The sequence below is a fragment of the Amphiprion ocellaris genome, chromosome 10 (genome assembly GCF_022539595.1).
Source record: "Amphiprion ocellaris isolate individual 3 ecotype Okinawa chromosome 10, ASM2253959v1, whole genome shotgun sequence".
NCBI classification, from domain to species: Eukaryota; Metazoa; Chordata; class Actinopteri; family Pomacentridae; genus Amphiprion; species Amphiprion ocellaris.
In genome coordinates this window covers 34,255,881-34,277,641 of record NC_072775.1, presented here as the reverse complement: position 1 = coordinate 34,277,641, position 21,761 = coordinate 34,255,881, and the positions used below count along the sequence as shown (strand labels likewise).

Sequence of the window (21,761 nt, the reverse complement as noted above, 5' to 3'; positions counted from 1 at the left end):
TTGCTAAACAATAAACCCTGATCTGTGTCTTCAGGTGACTATGAGCGTCTCAGAGACGAAGGTACTGAGGTGACACTGAGGGTCACCAAGACCTTCAAACATCCGAACTACGAGAGTCGGACTGTGGACAACGACATCGCCCTGCTGCGTCTGGAGACCCCCGCCCCCTTCTCAGAATACATCATCCCTGTTTGCCTGCCAAGTCGTGAGATGGCTGAACGGGTGCTTCACCTCAACGGCACCATCACTGTGGTGACCGGCTGGGGCAAAGAAGACCTGGACAGCAGTCGCTACAGCTCAGCGCTAAACGTCATCAAAGTGCCACTAGTCAGCCACAGCATCTGCGCCCGCCAGATGTTTCCCCACAACATCTCAGACAACGTCCTCTGTGCCGGGATCCTTGGGCAGAGGATGGATGCCTGCGAGGGGGACAGCGGTGGGCCGATGGTCACTCTGTACCAGAACACCTGGTTCCTAGTTGGACTGGTTTCCTGGGGAGACGGCTGCGGAAAGGAGGACAAACTGGGCATCTACACCAAGGTGTCCAACTACAACGATTGGATCAGCAAAGTGCGTGAAGAGTGGGACAAAGCCCATCACCCACAACAACCCCCAAGTGTCTGAACCTGCTCCAACCCCATTTACTGATCCAGTCTGGTCTGGTAGACCCTCAGAGAGGCCTGAGTACATTAGAGATGTAACACACTTTGGTAAATAAACTGGTTAACTGTGAAGAGACTTCTGTTTGCTTTTTCACCACAACTGATCTCCACATCTTTCAGCAAAGTTAAGTCATGGTTCCCAGAGGATGAAGTCTAACTCATTCATCCATTTTAGCTCATTGTCACTGATTTCACAACAAAGGTTTTTATCTGGTTTTAGTGGTCTTTACTCGTCCGTTCAGTTCAGGGAAACTGAAATGCAACTGATACCCAACTCAGACTAGGTCTAAATAATGCTTGGTCTAACTGAGCCATTAAGGGTCTTTGTAGTGTAACACACCGAACACACACTCTAACAGCAGCACTGACACATATTCCATGTAAGGGTGGGAGTTCTGACCTAAAGATCCCATTGGTGGTCTTTGGGGCAGAATCACGATCTGAATCGCAATTCTATCCATAGAAGTGTGTCATTTGAACTCAAGGCTATTCATTATTTACTGTCAAGGTTCTGACTGGAAGTAGTGATTTGGATTTACACCACTCTGATGGTTCTTTAAAAAAAATTGATAGCATCGGCCCATATCGTGTTTCACCTGCTGACTGGTCCGGCTGCTTTTCTCCTTGATGTCATTCAGCTGCCTCTGCAGTGGACTTCTGGCCGACAGCTGCAGTCATCAGACTCACTGAAAAATAAGGCTGAACAATGAATTGATTTCAAATGGAAATTACAACTTGAAACAGTCCACCTAGGTTTAAACTGTTGTGTCAGTGATTTTACAAATTCACATCATTTTGTGTGGCAGTCAGGCTTTTGATGGTGTCTCATGTGATTAATGCTCCTTCAGTGTTATATCTACTACACAGTCAGTATTGAACCGAGGCAGGACTTCAGAAAATAGGTCCAAATCAAATTGCAATGTCTAACAGAAAAACATCTACATTTTCCCCAAATCGTTCAGTCCTACTGGATAGGCAGTTGAATGACATAAACTAAAGTTTCTCAAATACTTACATATGTCACCTTTAATGATGCCATCTGTATGATTCTCTTTAAAAGCAGATCATATGAGGAAATAAGGTCATCAGATTACCGAGTCCTAATTTCAAGAGCACAAATTATTGAGGAATCTGAGCTGCCCACCTACAAAAGAAGAACCAGTGTACTAATGCAATCAGCCAATTAACCCTCTAATGCCAAAATGCCCAGAAACAGAAGGAATAACTAGAGTTTCAACTTTCTGACGGACCCTGAACTACTCTTCAGTGACGAGCCACTCAGTCAGGAAACGCAACCAGATTGTGACATTTAGTCAAAATCATTTTATTCTACTATTGTACATTTCAATTAACAAGTTTCTAAAAAAAATGAAAAATTAGCTCTAACTAGATGCTGTAAAAAATAAATAAATCTATAATGCACAGTCACATAAGAAAAAATCCAGGGATATTTAGATTGAACTGCAGGCAGTGTTTATGCAGAACAAAGAGAAGAAAACAAACTTATTGAATATGAAAGTAGAAGAATATCGATAGTATGTTACAGAACATTTTTTTTCAGTATTGGTAACACCCGCAGGTAGGGCTGGGCGATATGGCCTAAAAAAAATCTCAGCTTTTTTCACAAAAAAATCCCGATTCACGATTTATCCATTTTTTTTTTTACCCCCTACCTAATCTCTGCATGGAGTCCAGTCTACTTCATGCAAATGAGCTGCAGCCCTCTCCAGGTAAACACACCGGATCGCAGCTGGAAATGCGCCGCATGTGGCATGCTGGTCCGGTTGGTGCGTTTCCAGCTGCAATCCGGTGTGTTTACCTGGAGAGGGCTGCAGCTCATTTGCATAAAGTAGACTGGACTTATACTTTATGCAAATTGCATCCGGCGTGCGGAGAGTCAACGCATCCAAAGTTGTTTAAATCAATCCAACTGCATGAGCATGAGTCACCTCACCTGAGTCAAGGTGACTCAGGTGAGGTGGCTCATGCTAACGACCACCATTAGCATACGAGGGCTCGGTGAAACTCGCATTTCAACGACCCCCTTTGTGACTCCCTGGCTCCCAACGACCATCGTTGAGGAGCCAGGTGGGCCTTGGCAATGGTCGTCAGAATGTGAATAACACTGACCACACCTCACAGAGGTTATAAGCTGAGGCAACATCAACCACCAGAACTGAAGAAGCCTCTTGGATGAGAGGTGAAACGTCTTCAAGGAACCTTCTTAAAGTCAAGTTGGATTGATTTAAACAACTTTGGATAACCATGACCTGGATGAATGAGGAACTACACAGACATATTCCACACATCGTGAAACTGTCCTCAAACTTCTAAACTAGGCGTCGGTGACCTAAAACGAGGACAGATTTAGCTGCTGCACAGATTATTTCTTGCTTCAAATGCTTTCAGAAATACTTTTCGGTGACGTGTTTTTGAAATAAAAGGGAAAGTTTGCGGCCGAGCCGCTGTGTTTATCCGACTTGTCTGCAGGACTGTCCAGCTGAAAGCTCGATCATGTGACCACGTAGCGGCCTGCTGTTGGTCAGTGCTGTCATGTGACCATGTTGTGGTCCGCTAGTGACTGCCATCCGTGTGATTTTCAGATGCGGTGTGTTGCCGTGCAGGAAAATCGCATCTAGTGGATACGTACCTTTAGATCTGCACCGCTCGCCGCCATGTTGTTTGTGTATCAAGTGTGGGGGGGAGGGGGGAGCACTCTGAACTACGGGAGCCCAGCGGGAAGGCGTTGGTGGCGGATGTTGATGAGAAAATCGATTTTCATTAAAACAAATCCACATTACGTAAAAAGTCGAATTAATCGATAAAATCGATTTATCGCCCAGCCCTACCCGCAGGTTGTCAGTTTTTAAAATTTTGGACATGCTGATTCTAGTTTTTTTTTTTTAAACATTCCTGTAAAATGAATAATCAAAGAAATGTAACTTCTCCTTCCATAGAGGTGCAGGACTTTAGATTGCAGTGAAAAATGAGCAAACAATGAAGAAAAAATGAGACAGGAGCAAAAAAACACCCAGAAACCGGCTGCAGCTTAGATGTCAAAATAAACAGGAAAAAAAATGAATTAACACTGACAAATGAACTGCTTTTTAAAGTATTAAAGGAAGTTAGTAAGTTAAGTATTAAAAATGCTTCCTGAGGCAGCCAAGCATCGACAGAAGACAGACAGCAGATCGATCAATACGAGGCTTTATTTCACCAACAGATAAATACAGTATTTCAGTCTTAAAGGCCTAAAATGTGCTAAAGGCTTTATCTGAGTACTCACTATATTCCAAAACGTACAGATCTATTTTTTCTTACAATCATCACAGACTCATTAAAACACAATCTGAGGTATGATGTGGTTTCAACAACATCACAAAGTATTGCTCTTATATGGCAGCACCACAAAGTGAGGAATACACACCTGAGATTAAACACACACTCTGAAAATGCTGCATTAACGTCCAGCCGCTGGAATATTAACTGTCCCACACTTTAAATCAGTTTAAATGGTAGATGTTGAATAATTAAGCAGCAGCAGCAACAGCAGCAGCTTTAAACCTCACAGTTCACTCTGTAAACTGTGTTCGACTAACATTTAAATCTACTGAAACATCTCCAAAGCTGTTTAAATACACTGATGCACTGCTACTCATTAAACAGACACATGTTCATTAAAGTGTTTCCTACTCGCTCTATATTTTAACCTGAGTATTTAAGTTAAGCACAGTTTAAGACATTTCATGAGGTACATTTAATTAAAAATATGTTTCTGTACAAGCATTTAAAAAATAACACCAAATTAAAAAAAACTCTAAATGTTAAACCCTGATAAATTCTGATCTTTCAAAGAAAATTTGTAGGTGACATTGTGAAACAGTTTTTATTGTCTTTTACCCCCACAGGTGTTTTCAGTTGTTTTTTAAAAAATTTTTTTGGCTGATTCAGTCTGCTCGGTTAGAGTTTGTTTTGTAACAGTGAGAATAAAATAATGCAGTTTGTTGCATTTATATTAATCTAGCAAGTAAGTGATGAAGTTGTGCTTCCCATTAAAAAAGTAACAATGCAGTAAATCACTTCATTATCAGTGCATGAAGCCTGTCTTCATGTTGCTTTGTTGATAAAAGTGATGAAAAAATTGACTGTACTATTTCAAAGATCAACAATTTTGCTCCCCAGTGAGGCTGCAAATTCACAGACGGCCGCATTAGAGATCAATAATCAATTAATCATTAAAGCAAATAAATTACATTTGTTCATGTGCTATTAAGGGCATTTTAGTCACTAATATTTGATGTCCAAAAATTGTCCATTTTTTGGTGTGACTTTGGACAACTTTGATGTCATTGGGAACACGTTTTTTGGTCATTTTCAAAAATTTTAGATTAGTTTTATGTAAAGCCAGTCATTTTGGGTAAACTTTAAGGCTCATCAGCATATTGGTAGGTGGTTGGTCAGAACTATTAGAGACGAGGGAAGCAGCATTTCTACATATTTTCATTGTTCAGTTCAACAGACATTTATTCAAAAGTCGTCCTGAGTAACTGAAAATGTGTGTAATGTCAAAAAAATGGTTCAGAATGACTCAAAATGTGTCTAATGTGATAAAAGTTGTCCAAAAGGAACCAACATTTGTCCAGAATGACATAGAAATAGTCTAGAATTACTCAAAAATTGTCAAAAAATTGAACCTGAAAAACATCCAAAATTATTTCAAACTCTTTCAAAATTTGTTCAAAAAATAATGATGGTGTGTTTTCAGGACCACAGCTGTAGAATTCTAAAGGCAAAGCAGTTTTTCCAGTCCTCGGACAAATAAAGGACAGTTTCAAACTTTGAACCCTTTAATTTCCAAGTTAGAACAGACCATTGGGTGGAACAAAAACCTTTAACACTGTAAATACTGGACAAAACGTAGTATTTTGGGTGGAACAAACCTCTACAACAATCATCCTATTCAGCAGGTGGCGCTGTTGTGACAAAAAAGAGTTCTACAAAAGTGTTCCTGTAACTGCAGCCTCCTTTCCTGCAGACAAAAAAATACTGAACCCACCTCACAAGAAATCTGGTTGAAAACCATTAACCGCTGCAGAAGTCTCTGTCATGGTGCCCATTGCTAGCTAAACTCCTACAATGCTCTTGGCTGCACAAGCACCAAAAAAACACCTCACCATCCACAACAATTCAGGTTTAAACAACTGAAATCACAATCACAAAATTTGGATCTAAACCTTGGCTACAGAATTAAACAGAGCAAACAAACTCCCGGTTTCCATCTCATTAAACAGCAAAAAGCTCCACCTGATGGAACACCCAGGTACTACAGCTGATCTACACTATAGTTTCTGACATGGATGTTCTTCATCTTGGGCTGCACAGTGGTGTAGTGGTTAGCACTTTCGCCTTGCAGCGAGAAGATCCCTGGTTCACGTCCCGGCTTTCCCGGGATCTTTCTGCATGGAGTTTGCATGTTCTCCCTGTGCATGCGTGGGTTTTCTCCGGGTACTCCGGCTTCCTCCCACAGTCCAAAAATATGCTGAGGTTAATTGATCATTCTAAATTGCCCGTAGGTGTGAATGTGAGAGTGATTGTTTGTCTCTGTATGTAGCCCTGCGACAGACTGGCGACCTGTCTAGGGTGTCCCCTGCCTTCACCTGAGTCAGCTGGGATAGACTCCAGCCCCCCCATGACCCTAGTGAGGATTAAGCGGTGTATAGATAATGGATGGATGGATGTTCTTCATCTTATTGGTTAATGTACTTTTACTCAGTTAAATTATCAATTAACTATTAATCAGGATCAGTCCTACTTCCTAAATGCAATTTTTTTCCCTGAAAACCTCAAAAATAATGAGCAGATAATTCATTAATGACAATGGCTAGCACTTTCTTTTGCTTAACACCAAATTGTACAGAACTATCTCAAAAACATCTTGTACTTTACAGCCAAATAGCAGCAAAATTTCAAGGAAATGATGAGAAAATTGAGAGGATATTCTCTGGAAAACACAGGATATGTTTCGCCTTTGCTCAGGTAAAGTTGAATGGAGCTCCACTGGATATAATGCAGGTGATTTGGTAAATAGAAATAAGAAAGATTTAGTGTAAATTACTTCAACAGCTTCAACTGTAAGCACCTGTATGGGTGACCAGAGTCTTTACATGTTTCTGGAGTTAAAAGAAGAAATATGCACTGATACGAAGCTGAGAGTTAAAACCTCCAGTGACACATCATCCTCGTCTGATTTCTATTTGACACTGAGGGTGAAACTGACCTGGAATCAGACAGACTGCTCAGGTTACCTGCAGTCTGAGCACAGGTGAGTTCACACCAACGATCAAACTGTATTTATGTGCTTCACTTTTTTAGAATTAAATCTGACTTAGAAGAACTACTCAGAAGATTTGATTTTACTGCTGGTTTCTTTTGGAGGATCGGAAATTCACGTTTTATAATCACCCTGAGTCTTCATGTGTCTCATTGAAATAAACTCTGACATCAAATTATATGTAAATGCTGCCACCACGAGGTATAAACTGGAACTGCAGTCACACATAGCCCAGATAATAAACTGGTACAGAAAAATAGAAAAGGTTTACAGTAGGAAGAAACACATAAATTCAACATTCAAAAATAAAAGTCTATGGCTTGTTTTCAGAACTATTAATCAATATGGAGTCATTAGTCAGTGAATTAAAGGATAAACAGATAATTCAAATCATTTAAAGTCAGTTAGGACTCTTTTTTTGTGCCACATTTTATTCTAAACAGAAGATTTTAGGTTTTGATTTGTTGGTCAAATAAAACATGTTTTCTGTAAAAAGTTGGAGGTTTAAGTTTTAAGGATGAATTACATTTCATATTTTTAAAGTGAAGAGAAGGTAAAATGCAAATCCTGCAGCAAACACACATAGTGAAACTTTTTTCTTCTTCAGACGTAACTTTACTGTCACTTAGTGAAATAATTTACATAAAAATTAAACAATAATTGTGGCTAAACTTTGAGAATCTTTCTATTAAACCTAAATTAATCAACTGGGATCATCTACAGCCACAAGTGTCCCGGTACCACCAATGTTCACACTGATCGGAGCAACGATGAATAAAAACTAAATCAGGAGCTTTATTACTATATCTGTCAAGTCAGATGACAAAAAGTGAAAAAAGTCACATCATCTCCATGGAAGAGGCATCAGAAGATTCTAGAGCTTCTTGTCATTAATATTATCGCAATTTTTTAATTACAATTAAATAAATTGAGCTCTGCTTTCACTTTCATGTTGCACTAAATTCCTGCTAATGAGCAAATCTTTGCATTAAAATAAAACTTAAAATAATCTCCACCTGAATTCAGAGAAAGTACAAATAAAACTGAACCCAAAATGACTGACAGTGATCACTTTGCACAGAGAAGCTTCTAGTCTCAACAGTACTTTGAAAACAGTGAAATTCTAATGTCAGATTTACATCAGTTGAAGTTGCTTTATCAACATGGGCTGTATTTTAAACATCCAAATCACAGCTAACCATGTTCAGTTAATTGTACGAAGCCAGTATCGTGATATTTGATTCAATTTTGAGAACTTTATTGATCCCAGGAAGGGCAATTCAAATGCTGCTGACCAAGTTCAGCTGTTCGGAAATCATCACTGAAAGGGAGAAACGTTTAAAGAAAACAACTGCCAGCTCAAATATTCTGCTTTGGGTTGTGTGGAAGGAAACATGGCTGGTGTCAGTATATAAGGTTTAAGTGTATATGTAATTACGATTCTTCTTCTGGCTCTGTGATATAATTTTAGAACTCAAGCTTCAGTTCAATGTTCATATACAACAGTATAAACTCTGGACTAGATGTGCTGCAAAGTGAACAGAATGTGACAATGAATAATCAGACTGGATTCATATCAGTCCAACCACAGTGTGCAGGAAGAGACATGAAACTTTCAATCTGCTCCACTTGAATAAAATGGAATTACAGCATTAGGCTCATTATGTATTAGCAATAACTCATGTATCCTTTGCAATTTGTTAACTGGATTGTTTCAAATTGCAGTTGGAAGTCAGTTAATTGTTCCACTCTGATTACAGGAAGCAAACTTCTGGACACAAATGTCAAGAAACCGAAACCATGAACTACAAAGATTCAGTCTTATGGTCTGTCCACAGGATCCGTCAGTTTCTCCTATGCATTCATTGTCTGTGTGAAAAGCATCATGTTGCATGCTGGTTGTGTTGCAGTGCATCGCTCCGGAGCTCATTTGCATAAAGTAGACTTGATTTCTACTTTATACAAATTGGGCCCTGGGAATCGAGGTCTGGTTCCTCATGAAATTTTCATGAAATGCCTAAACTAGCTGTCGTTGAACTAAAACAAGGACATTCAACAGCTTATTTCCCGCCTCAAATGCTTTCAGAAATACTTTTCGCTGAACTGTTTTCACAATAAAAGAGAAAGTTTGTCACAGAGCTGCCATGTTGGTGCGACGTTTCTACCTGACTGAAGGTGTGAAGGCCTGTCATGTGACCACCTAGTGGCCCACTAGTGCAGATACGACACCTTTTTATTCACTGTGCAGAAATAAGCTGTGCAACTGCTGAATCTGTCCTCGTTTTACGGCCCCGTTTACACGACAACGTTTCACCTGAAAACACCAAAGTAGTTCCTTTGCCTTGTTGGGTTAATAAGACAACAGAGTGAAAAAAGTCTGTCTTGACACTGGTACACTGGAAGGACTGAAAACGCTGTAGAATGGTTGCCAGGCTAGTAGTCGCTGAGGTAACTTTGTAGTGTGCTGATTATCTGCCGTTTATGTTGAATGCGTCTTCGCTGATTGCAGTAATGGCGCAACAAATGCACACTTTGCTGAAGCAGCACAAGCCCAACACGGTAGTCCGTCATTGTTCCTGTTGTTGTCTGGTTCACACATGGCAACTGGAACTAAGTGTAACGTGAATGCACAAAGCAGAGCATGACGTCAGCGTTCCCACTGAAAACTCCGGCTGCTCGTTCACACAGCGATGGCGGCTGTTGCGTTTGATAAAACTACCACTCTGGAGGCCGTATTCCAGTTTCCATTTTAGGTTGTCTAAAACGCTGTTTCTGTGTAATCAGGAGGCTGCAACGCACCAAAACGTTTGCGTTTTGTCCTAAAACCGTTGTTGTGTAAAGGGGGCCTCGCTTTAACAATGGCTACTTTAGACATTTTATGAAAGTTTCACGAGGCGTCAGACCTCCGCTCCCTGCAACAAATTTGCACAAAGTAGAAGTGAAGTTTACTTTATGCAAATGAGCTCTGGGGCGACACGCCGCAACACAACCAGCATGCAACACAAAATGTTTTACACAGACAACAAATGGGACGTGAGAAATTTTTGGATCCTGTGGAGACGTGCTATTTATCCTGCTGCTGATCTGAACACAGTGTTACTGGACAAACCTCAGCTACTTTCTGTAGAAGAGATTCAGACTCATTGGTTCAGCTGATCAGATGTTAGCTGACATGGACCTGAATGAGCTGCACATGTCTACAAGGTTACACAGTTGTGCTCTCCACAAAAGAGAAAAAATAAGACATTCAGTCGCTAATCATTTCCTCTTCAAGGCTCATTTTACATGAAAATGTCTCTGAATTCACATCACAGTTGTTTTTAACTCCTGTGTTTGGCAAGTTTGTCAGATGACATTATAAAATGAGTATTTGAGGGGGTTAGAAGAAGAATGGTCTAACCCACAAATAATCCAAACTGAGATTTATATCATTTCTGTAATATTTTATTGTGAAAGTGGTCTAACCCACAAATACAGAGGCGCTTCCAATGTTAGACCATTCTTGGAAACACAAAACTTTGAGCCCATTTTTCTTAAAAACTACAAAAAGTGGGTCAGACCACTCTGTTTCCAAACCCTTCATTTAATCAGAGCAGCAGCTTGGAAATGCCTTTGATGTTACTGTCTGAATGACTTTTAGTTTCTGTTTCATCCTCGTTCTGTTGTCTGACAATAGAAACAGAAACATGTGTGAATGACAGCAGCTTCACTGTCAGTTCAGCTGTATTAAAACTCAGTCTATGTGAGCACAGAGAGCAGGAGAGAAGCCAATAGATGAAGGTTTAACACTCGTCAGAATGCAAATACCACAAGATGATGTCATAAATATGTTAGTTAGCGGCTGATGTCGTATCATCAAGCAAAAACAGAAAGATTCTCAGCTGCCTCACGTCACAATCACAGTTTAAATTTTCACTATTTTAACTTCATTAAGCAACAAAAACATGATTTTTTATGTGTGTTTGCTGCAGGCCAACAGCCACATTTTACTGTTTTACAGTCAAAGTGATTCAACTGGAAAATAATCTGCACAAGAGATAAAATAATAGGAATAAATATCAGCAGCAAACGACTTCATTTCTCATCTGCTTCTCTTCTGATAGATGAAACACAGTCATTTACAATAACTCAGCATTTATAGCTGTAGATATTTTACTAACTTGCCTTCAAATAAACTATTGCTCACAACCTGCTACACTAATCTAGAATTTTCAACTAAAATCACATATTTTTAAAGTTGCTGTTTATTTTACCTAATTTTTTTTGAGTGTATAAATGTTCTACTGTCCTCTGCTTTAAAGCCTTTTGCAGCCATACTAGTGCAGCTTTTCCGTTCATACTGGAGCTAATATTACAGTTTTGTCTTCTCTGTTCTTCACTTTTTATTTTAAAAAAAAGAAGAACTAACATTTATACTTAAAATTTTATCTACTTTATAGTATGTAGTTTTTCTTGTTTTTTATCCACCTCATTTGTTTGTTTTTGTGATTTACATGAAGTTCTGCTGTAAAACTGCATTTTACCTTCTGGATTTTTCATGTTTCATTTTAGACACGAATGTTAAAATATTTTCACCGTCTGTTCAACAAACGAGCCAGAATCTAGACATTAAATCAGACATTTGAGCCTGGACTTGAGGAGATGACCAGATGTTAAACAGATGTGGAGATGAACGATGACATGAAGATCTTCACCTGTTGGATCTTTCTCGTCTCCTCTTCAGCTCCTCTTCGTATCTCTGCAGCTGAGACATGAAGCCGGGGTTCGGATCGATCACATGACGAGCCGTCTTCACTTTCTGGAAACACAATCAGCAGGTTTCATGTTATTATACTCTGGAAGAAGCTGAAGTTTTCCTCTATAAACCTGCTAAAACAAACATCACAAATAAAACCTGCATCATTATTATGTAAACTTATTGTTTTAAGTCCATTCTGCTGCTGTTTAAAGTTTATTTACACGTGAAACAAGTTGTTACAGATTATTAGCAACATATAAGTTACAAATATATGAAATTAGAAGTTTCTGAGAGCTGCTGCTGTTTTTAATTGATAAGTGTGATTCACACTCATTAAAACTGAAAGGCATCTAAGTCTCCTTTTACAATTTTTACTCTGGATATAGATCTCTCCAGAAGGCTGTTTCACCATGCAGAATGTATCTCCAACAACTTGCTCCTCTGTTCACTGTTTCTGAGCCATGCTGACTTTATTCTTGGTCCAATTGTTCAAAATGACTCGAAATTAGTCTAAAATGACTTTTGCAACTTTAAACATGTCCAAAAAATACTTAAGAATTGTCCAAAATAACTTGAAATCTCTCTAAAATTACTTAAAACTCGCAAAAAATGAATGGAATTTGGTTTTAAATTACCATTTTGACTCATTGGACAGTTTGGGTTATTTTGGAGAATTTTTAGTCCATCCTCTCCAGACTTTTCCTCTCTACTCTGTTCATCATCAGTAGAAAGATGTTTCTCCATGCTGAATGTATCTCCAACAGCTTCCTCCTCTGTTCACTGTTTCTGAGCCGTGCTGCATTTATTTATTCATCCAGTAGCTTTGATTTTCCTCTCTGCTCTGTGGAAACACTGCCTGCAGTTCACCAGAAAACTCTTCTGTCATTTGACTCTTGGTCACAGCTGAGTCTGTCATGGCTTCTCAGTTGCAATGAGGATCTCACATTTTATGCAAATGTTTTTTTACTGTAAAAATGTAAGAGACGTAGAATAAATTGATTTTGATTAAATGACGCCGTTAATTTTCATGACAAAACCGGACGTCACACAAGATGAGTTCAAGGACCGTCGGAAAGTTGAACATCTGCTGGATCTTTCTAAATGGTGCTTTTGATACCCGTTGGAGAGTTTTGCGTTTAAAAGTTTTAATGAAGGACTTTTTTACTCAGAGGGCTTAAACTGAACATAAAACCTTTTGTGCAGTGATGAGAAAAAAGTCCTCAGTGTCCAAATAGTATGAGGCATTCTAATTTTAACCGAGGTTAGATAAATCAGCTGATTTAGTTGAACATCAAGTCAAAACTGATTCAGAAGAGTGAAGCTTTCATCATTAAACCGTTCGGTGAGATTCGACTGTTCTGTTGTGTTGAGTGAAGCTCGTCTGTCGGCTCGAGGGCACCTTGGAAAATAAAAGCTGTAGTTTCAGAAAACGAGCCTCTGTGCTGCAGCCTGAACACAACGTGACACGTTTATGACCTTCAAGCAGCAGGACGGTCTGTTCGCCCAACAACAGCATCTGCACTGATTCTGAGTCTGTGTTGTTGCTAAAGGTTTAAATGACAACACAAACAGAAGTCGAAACGTCTTTATGTTTTACATGTTTAAAAGACGTTTATCCTGCAGTGCTGATTTGCTGTTAACTGTGATGTGTATCCAATCAGAGAGAGCTGACATTATCTAAGGTCACAAATTGGCTGCATCAGAGCCAAAGGAGCACGTTTTTAAAGTCATTTTTCTGGAATATGTTGAAACAATACAGAGATAATTGGAGAAGCTAATCGGTCAACCCCTAATATTTAAATGTGAATCTGAGCCTGGATCATCTGCATCACCGTCAGATTAATGAGATTAATGAGTTGAATTCAACACAGAATTCTGAATCAAAGTTTGGATTAAATTTTTTTCAGGCAACTTTGGTTTTTAAAGACACGTTTCTGAAGTGGATCAGAGTCAGCAGGAGGAGGTTGGGGTCAATGGTGGGCGTACAAAGAGCTGGACTCTCAGTTACTGGTTCAAATCAAAGACTGCACATACAGACAGACGAAGGGTCACTTCCTCTTTCCTATTTTGGTGTCATGTCAAAGCCCAAAATCCAGACCACCTTATATTAAAGTATGCAGAATGGTCAGGCAGCTTCATCAAAAGTTAGATTTAACAGACACCGAACCGTCAGAAATGGTAAAAAGTCTTGGCGCAGCTATTTAGTCAGTGTCACAAAAAACACAAAGTCAGTTGTGACGCTACCAGGAAGCCGTTATCCTCCATTATCACCACATTCAAGCACTACGGTGGTGAAACATGACGAATAACCAAATGGTGCTTAATGTAAGGCCAAAAAAGGTCCTTCAATTGTTATTTTGTTTTGTTTTCTACACTTTCTCTTAAATTTGACAATGAACAAGAGAGTTGTGAAGATTGTTTTGTAATTTAGTGGCCTGGTATTTGTGCAAACTTCTACTTTTACCCCAAGAAAGACATTTTCTGCTAAACATTTAGGTTTGAGGTTTGAGCATTTTTGTTCAACAACAACAACAATCCTGTACAATGTGATTCAGGGTTTTAGTCTGTTCTAATTAGACTGACAACATCTGTATATTAAAACAAATTTAGTAAACTGCTGTAAATTACAGAAAATTTAGATACTGATACATTTTTTCTAATCTTAATATTTTTGTTGTAATTTATTGGGCCACCAGTGGATGGCGCTCAAGTTACATCAAACACATCATGTTGTGTATTTTTTATCAGCTATGGATGCTGTATCTTGTAAATCTTAAAAAACAAACATGTCTTTCGAAAAGCTTGCTTGTCTGGTCTTTCTCTGAAATTGGTTTGTATAATTTTAATGTGTTTTTAACAGTGCTGCTTTTTAATGTTTTTTTTCCCATTTTAGATTCTTTCTTTACTCTGCCAAGGACGTTTGTCCCTCTGTCTGTCTGTCTGTCTGTCTGTCTGTCTGTCTGTCTGTTAGCAACATTACTCAAAAACAGACCAATGGATTTGGAGGAAATTTTCAGGGAAGGTCAGAAATGGTCAGAAAAGAACCAAGTGATTAGATTTTGTCAGTGATGCACCTAATAGTCTGGATCCATGGATTTGTTAAAGATTTCTGTATCACTGCAAGGTAACGGCACGGCGTCACTGTAACCATGACAACAAGTGAACACTACATCAGCTGCCTGCTGACTATCACATGATTGTGATCCTACTACAAATCCACCACTGAGGACTTATCAGGACTTATCCATCAGAAATGATACAAGGAACAACTGATTAAATTGTGGGGGTGTTTCTGAGTCCCATCAATTCCCGCCGCCAGCTACATGTTTAGGTCACGTGATCCGGTATCCGTACATAACGTAGACATGCAGAACACACGCCTGTACTCAGCACAAGGTCATTTTTTATTAAAGATTTCATCCATCAGAAATGATACGACTGAGCAGCCTTGGCAGAGTACTGCTCTCTCTGAGTGGTTCTCTTGTTTTTTTTAGTGTTTTTGAAATATTGTCCATCACTGAAAGCTCTTTTACTATCTGATGTGTTCTGTTCCTACACTAGCAAGATTACTACTATAGACAGTAAATGGTTAAACGTTGTCACCTGTAAGGCCTCCGTCAGCGTCAGTCTGCGGTGCTTCATCAGGTAGGCGATGCAGACGGTGGCCGAGCGGCTGCGTCCGTTCTTGCAGTAGACGACGCTGCGTCCTCCGCGGTTCGCCTCCTTCTGGATGGCGTCGGCGCAGCGGTCGAAGTGTCTGTAGAGGTCCTCGTTGGGGTCGTCGTAGACCGGGATCTGCAGCTTGGTGATGCTGGCGGAGGGAAACGGCTGCTGCTTGGACACGTTGATGCAGAGCGTCACCGCCTCCTGCTGGATGAGCTCGTCGCTGCAGGCTGAGCGGGCGTTACTGATGAACAGGGCGCTGGTGACTTTACACAGCTGCAGCATCCTGGTTGGTTTGACCCTCGCAGGCCTCCTTACTTATTCAGAAGCTGCTGCCTGGTCAGAAAAAGAAGCATCTCAGGATGACTGCTGAAAAATGGTTGGTTAAAGTTAACAGGAGATGATACGTAGAAGAAGACAGAATGTGAACCCTGGTCAGACGCCATCCATCCACCCCGAGCTCCTCTGTAACACCGTGTGGCATTTCAGTAAAGCATGAGAGGAGTTAGTATTCATATAACCCCCCAGTGGCTTCAAAAGGCATGTTGTCTTTTTAAAAAAGCAAAAGTTACACAATTTATAAGCCAAAAACTGTAAAAGCGGTCTTTAAACTTGTGTAACTTTTGGTTTTGTCGGAACAAATAACCAAATCTGTGCCTAAAATGATGACATTTCATCAGAAGCACTTTATTCTACGTGTGTCATTTCAAAAATTCTGCAAAAATAAAGTACTTCCTTCAACCGTTGAGTTAACTTTTTTTGTTCAGCTCAAACTCTATTTATCTGTCAGGCTTTATTTAAGTCGAAATAGGATTTTACTGTGAGTTGGAGCACTTAGTTTCTTGCAAAACTTCTTTGTTCCTGCTTTAATTTAGGGTTGTGATGACTCATTCAAATCTCTAGTTGACTAGTTTTTGACTAGTAAATCAGTAAGTTCAAATCAAAGCAATGAACCTTCAGACTGACTTCATTTAAGAAACAAAACAACTGAACTACAAGTTGAAAATATGGCATTAAAAAAGTGAACTAAACAGAAACGATGTCTGTGTGCTTCCAGATGTCATGCAGGATATTTATTCAGACCCTTCAGTGAAGGAAGTCCTGCTGCTGCTGCTGAGTGTTTCTAGACAGTGAAGGAAAAAAAAACCTCTGGCATTTAATATTCAGTCAGAAGGCATCAAAAATCAGCAGGAGTAGAAACGTACACATCAAAGTAATTCTGTAAAATGAACGCTGACGATATAAAGATACACAGGTAATTTTTTAATGATCTACCCTTGAATTGCAAAATATATATAAAAATAAAAAAAAATCATACTGTCTGAATAAGAAGAAAGAAAGTAGTCGACCGTTACAACTAGTAATCCCAAATCTATAGTAATTTAACTCATAAACAAACAACAACATAAATGACATTTGAAAATTAATACCAGCAAACATTATTTAATTTTTTGATTACATTTTTTTTCCACTCAGTTCGATGTCTGCTCCTGCTGGATATCAGATGAAAGGTTAGAATATATTTTGTTAAAAAAAGAGGACATAATGAACACAGTAAAGGTGATAAATGCTCTCTGTGGAACAGCGAATCAGACCTGCACCCCCTGACAGAACAGATCTCCAGTGTGGTCTTTGAACGCCTCACACAGTCTGAACATGAAGGACACTGAGACTCACATTCAGCTGATCTTCAGGCTCCTGCAGATTCAGTCCGTCGCTGCTTTTTCACTGGAAAACGTTTTAACAGACGAACGGTTCCCACTGATCCGCTGTGTTCAGGCCTCCTGGTGACCCCCAACTGCTGTGATCAACACACACACACACACACACACACACACACACACACACACACACACACACACACACACACACACACACACACACACACACACACACACACACACACACACACACACACACACACACACACACACACACACACACACACACCTGCTATATTTACTGCTGCTGACAGCTGCTCTGGGTCCTAATGCTGCTCAGATTCCACCCTGACATTTGAAACAAGTGGAAAAGTTTTGACAGAAAGCAATGAAGCAGACAAAAGTCAACAAAATATATTAAAAACGTAGTAATCATATATATATATATATATATATATATATATATATATATACACATTTTGTTGTTGTTTTTTTTACTAGTCATTTAATCTGCAGAGTCAAACCAACACTGAATGTCTCCACTCTAAAGTCCTGTGACGGAGCTGATTCCTTTGATGTTGTCACACCACAGATTCACACTGAAAGACTTCATTACCATGAACACAAACTGTACTTTATTCTGACTCAATCCACACTAAAAACTCTGGAGTTTTACTCTTTTTTTCCTGTATTTTTGAAATACACAAATACATCAATTAAACCAAATAATAATAATAATAATAACAATTTAGAAAATTCATTTACAAATCTAATGCACTGGAAACCTCCGACTGTGAATAAAACAATAACACAAAATTATTATTTTTTTGTTTGACTGTTAAAGTACACTCACAAATTTGTCTTTTTTTAAACAAATATTTCCTTTTATTAATACTTTAAATTATAAAATTCATTTCACTGTAAATATATTTCTAAAATTAGATGTAATTAGTGACAAGAAAAATTATTTTTAGTTCACGCACACACACACACACACACACACACACACACACAGATGTTGATGATGATGATGTTTTTTGTCAGTCTGCCGTCTGTTCTTGTTTGTTTTTTTTAGCACTAAGTTACATTTTGTATTTTTATTTACAAACAGTGACTTTTTTTTAATTGTAGTTTTGCTTATTAAAACTGATGGATTAATTTGGGTAAAGTGGGCAGTTTTTTCCTGATCTCATGCTGTTATTCTAACAATACAGTTTGTAAAGTGATAATGCAAGAACACCAGTATTTACAAGAAAGACTGAAGCTGCATCACCGACATCAACAGTGGAAGAAGCAATTTCAGTATATAAATGATTTATAGTTCAGTGAATATGAGCAGTTATGTGGCGAAATCTAAATGAAATTGAAGACATTGTCAGCTGCGACCTAAATATATTTATTTTATTATTATCTTTAGTATTATTGTTTACTTAAATATACTTTTAACAAATATAATGATGCATCTATTTCGTATTGTCACTGTAGTGTTTTATTTGTATGTATTTACACATGACTAAACACAAGAAGCGGGAATAAAGTTACCTGTCCTCCTCCTCTTCATCCTCCTCTTCTTCCTCCTCTTCTACTTCCGCCGGAACTTCACAGTGTGACACCAGGCGGAAAGAAACAGCCGCCAGGAGCTTTGGTTTTCCTGGTGTGTGGACTGAGCTGGAGGACAGTTGTTTTGTCTCATCTCAGATCAATATTTGATCAGATGAAGTAAAGATGAGTTCAGTCCAGAATCTGAGAGAGTTGATCAACCAGCGACTAACTGCTGCTGCTGAAGAAATATTCACAGAGTTTGAGAAAACCATCGTCCAGTACGAGGAGGAGATCGATCGTCAGCGCAGACTGCTGGATAACATCTGGAAACCACAGATAACACAATACACAGCAGGTTTGTAGAACCGTGTACAAAAATACTGATATATAAGACTGAAGGGAAACTGACCGAAACTAGAAGATCAATGCAGTTTAGAAACTTTGAGCTAACAGAGCTAACGCCGCGTAAACTATTTATTCAGGAAAACACAAGTAAAGCTAACGGGACAGCAGAACGTGTGTTTGTTGGATCTGGATAACATTCAGCCCTGCTAACAATAGCCTAGAAACCATAGCCAACCTGGTTAAAAACAAAACAAAACAAAGAGAGAACCATCTAAGCAAAGAGTTGCTATCGGTGCTCTTTGAATAGATTTTTCTGTCAGGATTTGTGCGTTTAAAATCCACCCAGACTCCTCTTGTCTCCTTTTAAAAATGTAAACTTTAAGGCAATGCACCTCCCCCTGAAGAAATGTCCTTCTTGTTCCTCCACTGCAGCTCTGATCAGTGGTACTAGGTTCCTCCTGCACCTCCTCATTGATGCAACTAATCCTCCTGTATACTATTCCACAGTTGTGAAGTCTAATGATCAGATTTTTCAGTTCCTCTGGTAATTTTTCTCCTCCATATGGAGCCATGAGGCAAACATGGAGATAGCTGCGGTCCACTGGTCCAAAACTGAGACAGTTGTACTGTTTACAGCTCATTTAATAACCATGAAAATCACAGGTGGACTCCGTTTAGTGTTGGTGATCACAGGTTCTATAACTTTTCTGTTTGTGATTACAGGTGTATACACTTTATGATTTTTCACTTTTGGGCCTGTGTTTCAATGTGTCTGTTTTAAAGTTGTTGTTTTTTTATTGTTCATAAGAGGAAATACTCAAATTGTCAACTTAGAACTAAAGCAGTTATTGACAGGTTGAGCAAATTTGAATCATTTGACACCTAATAGATATTGCCCAGGGCTGTTCTCATGTTTTTGTAACCTGCAGATGAGCTGTGTTTAATGAATTATGGTTACTAGCATTATTATTGACAAAATCATCCTTGTTTTCTTTTCAATAGACTCTAGTGACTAAAGTGTGTTACTGCTCAGGACTTATAATGTCAGTATGAAGTGTGTTTACAGAATCATTTTAATGTGTGTAATTAAAGAACTATACTCAAGTGCAGCCAAGAGTTCACTACTAAACGGGGTAATATTTAGTGTAACAACTGCTTGTGAGACGTTGCAATCTTCTGTTCCTTCTGTTCAGAACTCCCACAGCATGTCTGTAAGGAGATAGAAGGTTTCACCAACCAGCAGCTCAGTAACCAGGAGAGGAACTCCGGCCTGGAACAGGAGAACCTCGAGCCTCCACAGATTAAAGAGGAACAGGAGGAACTCTGCACCAGTCAGGAGGGAGAGCAGCTTGTACTGAACCTGGAGACTGATGGCTTTATGGTGATTCCTACTAAGGAAAAAGGTGACCACAGGGAACCAGAATCAACGGGTTCACTGCTCTTTCACAGCTGTCCTACAGCTCAGAGCCCATATCAGGAAGGAGGCTCACGATGGAACAAGAGACATCGCAGAAACAGAAGTCACAGTAGCAACGTAGACCACACCACCCCCTCAGAGAGCCACTGTAATACTGACACATGGACAAAGCCGGTAACAGATGATGTTTGTGGAAACGCCTTCAAGGAAAATAACCAAATGCAGAAACCTCTCAGGACTCAGGCAGGTGAAAGGTCATTTATCTGCCAAATATGTGGGAGGTGTTTTCGACAAAGTTGTAATTTGATTGCCCACATGAGAATCCACACAGGTGAGAAGCCTTACTCTTGCAAAACGTGTCGAAAAAGGTTCAGACACAGTAACTCTCTGCTGATCCACATGAGAACCCACACAGGTGAGAGGCCTTATTCTTGCACAACATGTGGAAAAAGGTTCAGTCAGAGCAGTAATTTGGTGATTCATACTAGAACTCACACGGGGGAGAAGCCTTATTCTTGCAAAATCTGTGCAAAAAGTTTTAGACATAGTAAATCTTTGTTGCTCCACATGAAAACTCACACAGTTGAGAAGCTGTAGTCCTGAAACAGCAGTGGGATCCAAGCTTAAGAAGCATTAATGTCCAGGTTGAAAGTAGATCTTTCAGATTTAAAGGGCTCTTAGTCTGTGCTCCACCAGTGATCACAGGAGTTTAATGCATTTTACACTTGGAGAGATGTGAAGTTTTATGTTGTTATCAATGTCTGCTACACTTGAGGTAACAGGATCACTGCTGTTACCTGATTTATGAAATGAAGTTTGAGCACCAATGTAATTTTTTAGGTGAAAATGACACATTAAGGTCATATGTTTGTAAATCAGTTGCGGTTCTGCTCATTTTGTTGAAACTAGATTTATGTCTGTGGTGGTTCTGAGTCAGTTTTGTAGATGAAACAGGAATGTAACAGCAGCTAACTGCTGGTTTAAACCCTGAGCTCACCTGGACATCATTTGGAACGTCCAACTCGGATCGCAGCTCGTCTCTTTGTCTTCTGGGTAATGCAGCAAAGCTGAGATCAGAAAGCACCATTTGTAGATTCTGCCGTGATAACTGCTGCTGTTCTTTCAATATAAAACCACTTTCCACCAGCAGGAGCAGCCTGATACATGCAATTAAACCATCTCATTAACATGCACATGTATTAGAGCTGCACAGTGTTGGACTAAACCGACAGCGTGATGCTGACAGAACCTGCAGTTGCTCCTCGTTTCTGTATGGCTGATGCTGCTTTTCTCTTTGCAACCAAATGTTCCTTTTCAGTGTTTGTTTTGTTTTCCTCAGTTGTGGAACCTGCATGTGTGTCAACAAACTGTTTTGTAAATAAAGTATTTTTTTAAACTTGAA

The 21,761-nt window shown here is 39.3% G+C and overlaps 3 protein-coding genes across 4 annotated transcripts in view; 2 read left to right on the top strand and 1 right to left on the bottom strand.

Moving 5' to 3' along the window:
• proca (protein C (inactivator of coagulation factors Va and VIIIa), a) overlaps nucleotides 1-734 on the top strand; it is a 12,709-nt gene extending 11,975 nt beyond the window's left edge. The window contains exon 10 of the mRNA XM_023270303.3: nucleotides 35-734. Coding sequence (XP_023126071.2) covers nucleotides 35-624 — 590 coding nt within the window. The 3' untranslated portion in view covers nucleotides 625-734. The remainder of the gene's footprint in view (nucleotides 1-34) is intronic.
• dusp28 (dual specificity phosphatase 28) overlaps nucleotides 1-20,139 on the bottom strand; it is a 25,256-nt gene extending 5,117 nt beyond the window's left edge. For both annotated transcript variants that reach the window (XM_035948212.2, XM_035948213.2), the window contains exons 1-5: nucleotides 18,598-20,139; nucleotides 17,072-17,195; nucleotides 15,335-15,730; nucleotides 11,688-11,791; nucleotides 1,259-1,348 (exon numbers count right to left, since the gene is read on the bottom strand). In XM_035948212.2, coding sequence (XP_035804105.2) covers nucleotides 1,297-1,348; nucleotides 11,688-11,791; nucleotides 15,335-15,679 — 501 coding nt within the window. In that variant the 5' untranslated portion in view covers nucleotides 15,680-15,730; nucleotides 17,072-17,195; nucleotides 18,598-20,139 and the 3' untranslated portion in view covers nucleotides 1,259-1,296. The remainder of the gene's footprint in view (nucleotides 1-1,258; nucleotides 1,349-11,687; nucleotides 11,792-15,334; nucleotides 15,731-17,071; nucleotides 17,196-18,597) is intronic.
• On the top strand, nucleotides 18,678-21,761 carry LOC111568588 (zinc finger protein 771-like). Its single transcript, XM_023270293.3, has 2 exons — nucleotides 18,678-18,952; nucleotides 20,136-21,761. Exons 1-2 carry the CDS (start codon nucleotides 18,781-18,783, stop codon nucleotides 20,954-20,956), a joined length of 993 nt encoding a protein of 330 aa, XP_023126061.2. The 5' UTR covers nucleotides 18,678-18,780; the 3' UTR covers nucleotides 20,957-21,761.